This window comes from Poecilia reticulata, linkage group LG17, assembly GCF_000633615.1.
Source record: "Poecilia reticulata strain Guanapo linkage group LG17, Guppy_female_1.0+MT, whole genome shotgun sequence".
NCBI classification, from domain to species: Eukaryota; Metazoa; Chordata; class Actinopteri; order Cyprinodontiformes; family Poeciliidae; genus Poecilia; species Poecilia reticulata.
The window spans coordinates 4,403,865-4,411,763 of NC_024347.1; the positions used below are offsets into that span (position 1 = coordinate 4,403,865).

The following is a 7,899-nucleotide window of genomic DNA, read 5'->3' on the forward strand; positions in this document are numbered from 1 at the left end:
AGAGGCCAATTAANCAGGGCAACACAGAGACACACAGGACACACAACCATACACACACACACTCACACCTAGGGGCAATTTGGAGAGGCCAATTAACCTGACAGTCATGTTTTTGGACTGTGGGAGGAAACCGGAGTACCTGGAGAAAACCCACACATGCACAGGGAGAACATGCAAACTCCATGCAGAAAGACCCCAGGCTGGGAATCGAACCCAGAACCTTCTTGCTGCAAGGCAACAGCTCTACCAACTGCGCCACTGTGCAGCCCGGATTTGAATTCCATATGGCTCAAAAGTTCCCTCCGATTAAATACAATGCTGCCATTTGGCCAGATGTCGCCCTTTATACACTTGCTCTGTAACATCCAGATTCATTTCCTTCATTTTCAACATGAAAGCATTGAAATCCTCTTGAATTGCTCATTTATTTATTTATATGCCTTCAACAGAAAAAATCACCAATTCATAGCTTAGTACCAGAGTAAAAACCTTTATTCAAAACTCTGTGAACATACCATCAAGTTATTAATGTAGTGCTATAAATGAAACCATCCTAAATACGCCAGACTGAAAATTATAAAATCCAAAAATGGACAAACTTACAGAGCGCATCGGGTGACATGGGAATTAAAAAACACTCTTGACAATACCTCTCTATAACGAAGTTGTTCCCACAATATATCATATAGTTGTTTTTTCTTCTCCCATGTCGCTAGATGGGTTCTGTACCAACTTGTCAGGGTTACGTAGAAAAATAACAAACAGCTTTAAAGAAATGCATTGTGAGCGGGCAATGTGGAGGTCAGACTGGAGGAGTTACAACATTCAGAAAAACACTCTTCATCACAGTCCCAGTAAATAAATGAGCGACCACATAAAACCAAACCGCTCACAGATGAAAGCTTCAATGTCCAAAACATTCAAAATGCTACAGGGCAGAATTACAGGTTAATACATTTATGTTCCAGAAGAAAATTCTAAAGTATTATTTAACATGTTCTCTGCAAGGCCTAAAAAAATCATAAAACTTTTAGAACAAGTAAAACTGGTGACATTTATCATACCTTAATTGTCACTGGTTTGACACTTTGAACAAAGAAAGAAACGCTGATATCTAACAATGTTGCCCAGGAGCAAAGTCGCCATATTAGCTGCTTAGGCCATGTCTTCTTCCTCCTCTTCAAACTCGCCCTCCTCCTCGGCCGTGGCGTCCTGGTACTGCTGGTACTCAGACACCAGGTCGTTCATGTTGCTCTCCGCCTCAGTGAACTCCATCTCATCCATGCCCTCGCCGGTGTACCTGTGACGAGACAACATTAGCGTCTAGGCCTTGCATTAGCACGCCACAGTGTTTTAACACACTTGATAAACTCGTTAGATTGAGGATCAAAGTTGTAACATTTGTTACATTTTCAGATGGTGCGGTTCACTTTCACATTGCACTGTCAAACCTGTTGAAAAACCTGTTTCCATCTTTGCATCAAGGAGGGAAAAAGAACTACAAAAGGAAACTAGAAGAAAACCTATGAAGACTCTGAGCGCTGCTTCCTTCTTCATGAAAAGTAAACAAATGGAGTGGAATCAGATTTTAGTGGTGGTAGGATTTCACTTCCGTCTTTGACCATGAGCCGTTTCTTCTGCTAACGTGTTTGTTTTGGATGCATTTACCCAGAATGCCCTGAGATAAAGTTGGCTTCCTGCTTTTGGAGAGGTCTCTGGGATGCTTGCATTCACATATGAATTTGAACTGCATCAGAGTTCATTTAACCGAATTGAGACGAAGGTTTTTCAGTGGACCAGAGTTTGCTTTATTGGTCCACATCAGTTTGATAGCACCTCCCCAAACAAACTCTCTAGGCAAACAGACTAGCATTTGATTAACCCTAACTCACCAGTGAAGGAAGGCCTTGCGGCGGAACATGGCGGTGAACTGCTCTGAGATGCGTTTGAACAGCTCCTGGATGGCCGTGCTGTTTCCGATGAAGGTGGCGGACATCTTGAGGCCGCGCGGCGGGATGTCGCAGACGGCCGTCTTCACGTTGTTGGGGATCCACTCGACGAAGTAGCTGCTGTTCTTGTTCTGAACGTTCAGCATCTGCTCGTCCACCTCCTTCATGGACATGCGGCCACGAAAGATAGCGGCCACAGTCAGATAGCGGCCGTGGCGCGGGTCGCACGCCGCCATCATGTTCTTGGCGTCGAACATCTGCATGGTGAGTTCAGGGACGGTCAGGGCCCTTGGAAAAGAGAAGGCATTCAGTTGGAATTAAGTATCTAAAGAAGTACTTAGATAATCCTAATCTAATGGAGGATTGAGCATCTTCACCGGTACTGCTGGCTGCCACGGCTCGTCAGCGGGGCGAAGCCCGGCATGAAGAAGTGCAGTCTGGGAAACGGCACCATGTTGACGGCCAGCTTCCTCAGGTCGGCGTTCAGCTGGCCGGGGAAGCGCAGGCAGGTGGTGACGCCACTCATGGTGGCCGACACCAGGTGGTTCAGATCGCCATAGGTGGGTGTGGTCAACTTCAACGTACGGAAGCAGATGTCGTACAGCGCCTCGTTGTCGATGCAGAAGGTCTCGTCAGTGTTCTCCACCAGCTGGTGGACAGACAGGGTGGCGTTGTAGGGCTCCACCACGGTGTCCGACACCTGAAAGGAGGGGAATACAGACAGAACAATGAAACGTAGTTTATTGCTGGGAGGAGGACTTCTGAAGGTTTCACCAACCCAATTATAAGACTTTTTGAGATGGATGAAATTTAAGACCCGTATCACAACAGAAATGTCCAAAATAAAATTGTAGCTTTGTGCTTCTTGCACTAGAAACAGCTGACTGCAGTTTTTCTTGTATCCAACACACATAAAACCTTATGGGCTGGCAACAGAAGCGAGTCAATGGCAAAGACGAATGTCGTCCACCCAACTGGCAATAAATTTACACTTACCCAACATGGACATGAACAAAGAAAGCTAGCAAGCAAGGGAACCGCTAAGCTCAACTCCCACAAGTCAATGCATTTCATTTTTTAAAATAAATTCAGGACATTTCAAGGCCTGACTTTGAGATAGATGAATTTAAGTCTTAAGTATGTATGGACGCCTTGAGAAAGCAGTTATGAAGCAGAGCATCATATCATCACCTCCCGTTTGGTCCATTACTTAAGGAAGGTGACGATATAAACCTTGGGTGACGGCACCACGCTGAACGTGTTCATGATGCGGTCTGGGTACTCCTCTCGGATCTTGCTGATGAGGAGCGTGCCCATCCCAGAGCCGGTGCCTCCTCCCAGGGAGTGGGTGAGCTGGAAGCCCTGCAGACAGTCGCAGCCCTCTGCCTCCTTTCTCACCACATCCAGGACAGAGTCCACCAGCTCTGCTCCTTCAGTGTAGTGGCCCTTAGCCCAGTTATTACCAGCACCGCTCTGACCTGTTACAGATCAAAGTATTAAAAAAATAAAATAAAAAAAAGTCTGAAAAATCCTGACATGTGGGTAGTTTCATTTTCTTAATCAAAACTAAATTCTTACAGAAATATACATACCAAAAACAAAATTGTCAGGTCTAAACACTTGGCCAAAAGGTCCAGACCTCACAGAGTCCATGGTACCTGGCTCCAAGTCGACCAGCACAGCACGAGGGACATATTTCCCCCCTAGTAGAAAGAGGGGAGAGGATGTAAAAGTCACACAAAGTAGGGCTTTTTTAAATATAACCATATTTGTGAGCCTGTCTCTTTATTATTAAATTGAATATAATTTCAGATTTTTGTATAACTTTTCCTCAGGTCACTTTCTAAGTGAGTAATAGCTCACTTAGAGCTATTACTAAACTACAGGTTAATTTTCTAAACTACAGAAAAGTAACTGTTAGGGAAGTTCAAATATGAAAAATTGGACTGATCTTGGTATATGTTAGTAATACTGCTGTTACGTTAGATTTACCAGTATTTTATTGTATCATTTTTGTTTATCTGATTCCTCGATTACTAAAATATTCGTTTACAACAGTGCTAATACAAAAACACTGTAACATCCTTAACTGGTAGACAAACAAAATCTGGATAACATTGTAATGAATGGATCATAAATGATTTGTGGAAAATGTGAAGTATAAACTGTTTGAAGCACAATTGTCAGAAACCTATATACACTCATAATTTGTTTTTAGTAGTTATCAGGAAAAAAAATGATTGTGTAGAGGCCATCATTTGAGAATAGTCAGACAGGAAAGCGAGAGAGAAGGAAGACATGCTTCAGGGGTCACGTCCAAAACTGAGGCCGACTGTATTTGGTCGCGCGCTCTACTCTACGCATCATACCTTGGACTTGGGTGCATCATTGAAAATTCAAATTAGGCGACATAATGGCCCTCCTGTGTGAGGTAACGGTACTAAAGCGTTTCCTCCACTAACTGTACTGTGAAGCTAAGTGTGAACAAACCTGATGCCTCGTTGTAATAAACGTTGATCCGGTCGAGCTGCAGGTCACTGTCTCCGTGGTATACCCCGGTTGGGTCAATGCCATGTTCGTCACTTATTACCTCCCAGAACTACAACCAAAGAGACAGAAAAAATTACATTTAAACTAACGGGCTGAGCGGGAAAGTAATGGAAACCAACGGCTACGGCTAGCATTTTAGCTAACGGTTATATTAACTTTTTTTTTGGCCTCAACCTAAATGTAACTTTTCAGTCGGTGTTAAACAATGTAAGATGGATTAATGACATGCTATTTTATTTTGTATGGCTATAGATTGTCATTTAGCTAGCACTTACCTTTACTTTTGTTTTGCTAAGCTAGCTAATGCTAATTTAGAAGCCAGACCAAACTAAATGTAACTTTTCAGTTGGTGTCCCAACGAATTAATTTTTAAGTCTCATTTTTAAAAATTAATGTTTACTTACTTTCGCACCTATCTGGTTGCCACATTGACCAGCTTGAAGATGAAGAATTTCCCTCATTTTTATCGAAATAAAGCTTTCTAATAAACGAATGAACTTTAGTCTGGTGCAGCAATCCGTTAATGGAGGGAACTATTCGCTTTTTTGACGGGTGAAAGTGCGGATTGATACTGGAATATCTATTTGTCCGATAGCCGACCTTTGTGCTTTAAAATCGATTCTCTAAGTCAGGTATAAATACTTTCAATACTTCAGTCACTTTAGATAAAGCATCTTAACGAGTGCACCTTAGAAAGTAACTAAATTATTGTGATTTTTTTTCTAAACGAGACAGATTTGATGGGAACTACTTTTTACTCCGCCTGCAAGCGTGTAGAGACTTAATGCGCAGGCGCGAAAGAAAAAAAATATGTCAAGCATGGAGCTATTTCATCTTTCATCATAGTAGCTCTTAACCCTTCTATGTAGAAATGGGGTTCAACCGACCCCACACATGTAAAACTTGTATTATTTGCCATAGTCCTCTACGTTTGCCTCAGTCCTCGCACGCACAAGGGTTAATTAAACAAGGATTTATTTCAGTAGGGTTACTACGACAAAGACAAACGTATCAGGGTCACTGTACAAAAAAAGGAGGCGTAAACTTCCGCCAAAAGACTCAGATATTTTATCAATATTAATATCAGGAATTTTCTAGGGGAAAAAAACAAAACAAGGACATTTCTGAGTTTGAGAAGTCGAAAATTAGCAAGAAAGAAACTCAGCCGTTTTTTAAGCTCACAGGTTTAGCAGTCATGAGGCCTTGGTGTGGCTGGTGAACCTAAACTTAGCTTTCGAGTTTGGTCAGATACACATATTCATTATTTAACAAGGAGGACGGTGGCTTGTCTGATGGTAAAAAAACAAAATGCAATATTTTTTATTACTGTACGTTCATTTCAGTTGTAGGGGGACAATTAAAGTATAACTCACTGCACTATAAAAACCAAAAACAGGTCTAATTCTTAGCCTATAAAATAGTTTCCTGAATAATAATAGTAATATAATTATATTACAGCATCAACTGGTGAAAAATACAGCAGGAAACCGCATCGTAAGAAAACAAACTATAATGTTTAAACTATCATTTTAACAAGAATCGGCTTTTACTTCGACAGACAGGTAACAAGTTCTTTATGGCTGAAGCTGTTCGTTTGTCAAGTGTACCTGCAAATGTGTTTGGTTTTTTTTTTTCAGAATTGCTGTTTGCAATAGCCACATACATTCCACTTTGTTGCTATGTAGAAAGCAATCAGATCCACATGTTATCTCAAGAAATCCATTAAGTAACTCTCAACTAAATCCCCTGCAGTAAAAACTGAGCAGGTCAGATGTAAAACGGATCTTCTCTCTACGAAAATGTAGCTTATCGGTCATCTTTACAGCAGCCTAGATTCCCACACATATCCCAAATCACCAAAGCGACATCCGTTTGGTGAAAGCACATGATGATTTCCAAAGATAACAAGAGGCATTTACGCAGGAATCGCCCAGGGGGAGAGGGAGGGGGGGGGTCAGTGGAGGCTGTATAAATAGAGGCTGCTGAGGACGGATGTTGTGTCAATTTGAACAACATGAAACCGTCACTCCAGCTCGGCGTTCTGCTCTGCTGCCTGTTATGTGCCGCAAGCCTTCAGGCTGAGGAGAGCAGGAATTCCATGCGACTTTGTGGCCGGGCTCTTGTGCGAGCGTTGGTGTTCACCTGCGGAGGGTCCAGGTGGAGAAGACAACTGGAGGAGGAGGAGAAGGGGTTTCTGCCAGACGGTCAGTGCTCGTTAGCTCGATAAACTGCTGCAACTTTGATGTCTTAGTACAAATCTGACTAACTTCTGTTTTACGACAGACTTCTGGGAAGTCAAAGGAGAAGAACGAGACTTTGTGAAGTCAGGAGAACTTCCAGGGATGGACTATCATCGCAGGGACCAGGACCAGGCCTTGATAACAACGTGCTGTCAACAAGGCTGCCGAAGAAATGAGCTGTCCATGCTGTGCTAGAGGGGAAGCTCGTCTGTCAAATACTGTCCTTCTATGTTTAAATATTTCAGTCACTAGTGTATCCATAATGTTGTGATTTACCATGTAGGCACGAATAAAAGGCATCATGAATGTTTGTCCAAAGTACTCGTTTAATGATTAAATTGTTCACAAAGAGGAAACCTGAATATACGAGAAATAAAAGTAGTCTGAGAACGGAGCCCCAAAATGTATTTGTTTGCCCAGATTTATGATTGCCATGGATTGTTGTGTGGTCTTTTAGAACAGTAATAAAGAATTCTACTAATTTTTCAAGTCTATCAATTAGTATGTCGAGAGCAACTTTGTCAAACACAGCACTGACATCAAATTATTCCAACTCAAAAGTTTTAGACTCATCAACCTAAAGCAGTCTCTGTGTTGTGATGTATAGGCTGACTGAATAACACTAAAGAGGTTATCCTTATCATTAGGAGGTACATTTGATCATAAACTGTCTTTTTAATACTCTTTGAAATGGTATATTTTTATATGGGTCAGTATTTACTGATTATCGGTGCGAATCTACAAGGTTTCCCCCAGAAAACTTGCTAAGCCCGGTGGTAGGGGGGCTCAGCAGTCATTCATCCAGTGGCCCACCATGGTTTTGAGGTCAAAAATGTTTAAAGTTGACAGGAAATTTTAAAATATCACTTGATAATAATGTTTACTGGAAGATTAATATCTGCACACCAACTATAAAGTCTTAAAAAATGCAAACATTAAAAAAAATTCTTAAACAAATAAGCAATACTAAATCTGGTGGGGGAACAAGTAAAGCCTGATGGCCTGCCAGGCTTATAACACACTGAGGGAAACCCTGCATCTGCATCTGCATTTGGTTTATTTAAAAGTTCTTTGATTGCTGCATTTTTAAGGGAATATTGCCTGATTATTATCTGCAATAATACAACACAACTATATATATATATATATATATATATATA

The 7,899-nt window shown here is 41.5% G+C and overlaps 2 protein-coding genes across 2 annotated transcripts; one reads left to right on the forward strand and one right to left on the reverse strand.

Annotated features, from left to right (window-relative positions):
• Positions 1-466: 466 nt before the first annotated feature.
• On the reverse strand, positions 467-5,046 carry LOC103478996 (tubulin beta-4B chain-like). Its single transcript, XM_008433180.2, has 7 exons — positions 4,904-5,046; positions 4,440-4,548; positions 3,542-3,652; positions 3,183-3,427; positions 2,327-2,649; positions 1,893-2,237; positions 467-1,300 (listed from the first exon to the last, which is right to left on the reverse strand). Exons 1-7 carry the CDS (start codon positions 4,958-4,960, stop codon positions 1,156-1,158), a joined length of 1,335 nt encoding a protein of 444 aa, XP_008431402.1. The 5' UTR covers positions 4,961-5,046; the 3' UTR covers positions 467-1,155.
• Positions 5,047-5,203: 157 nt separating this feature from the next.
• On the forward strand, positions 5,204-7,049 carry LOC103478997 (relaxin-3-like). Its single transcript, XM_008433181.2, has 2 exons — positions 5,204-6,703; positions 6,783-7,049. Exons 1-2 carry the CDS (start codon positions 6,514-6,516, stop codon positions 6,932-6,934), a joined length of 342 nt encoding a protein of 113 aa, XP_008431403.1. The 5' UTR covers positions 5,204-6,513; the 3' UTR covers positions 6,935-7,049.
• The last annotated feature ends 850 nt before the right edge of the window (positions 7,050-7,899 follow it).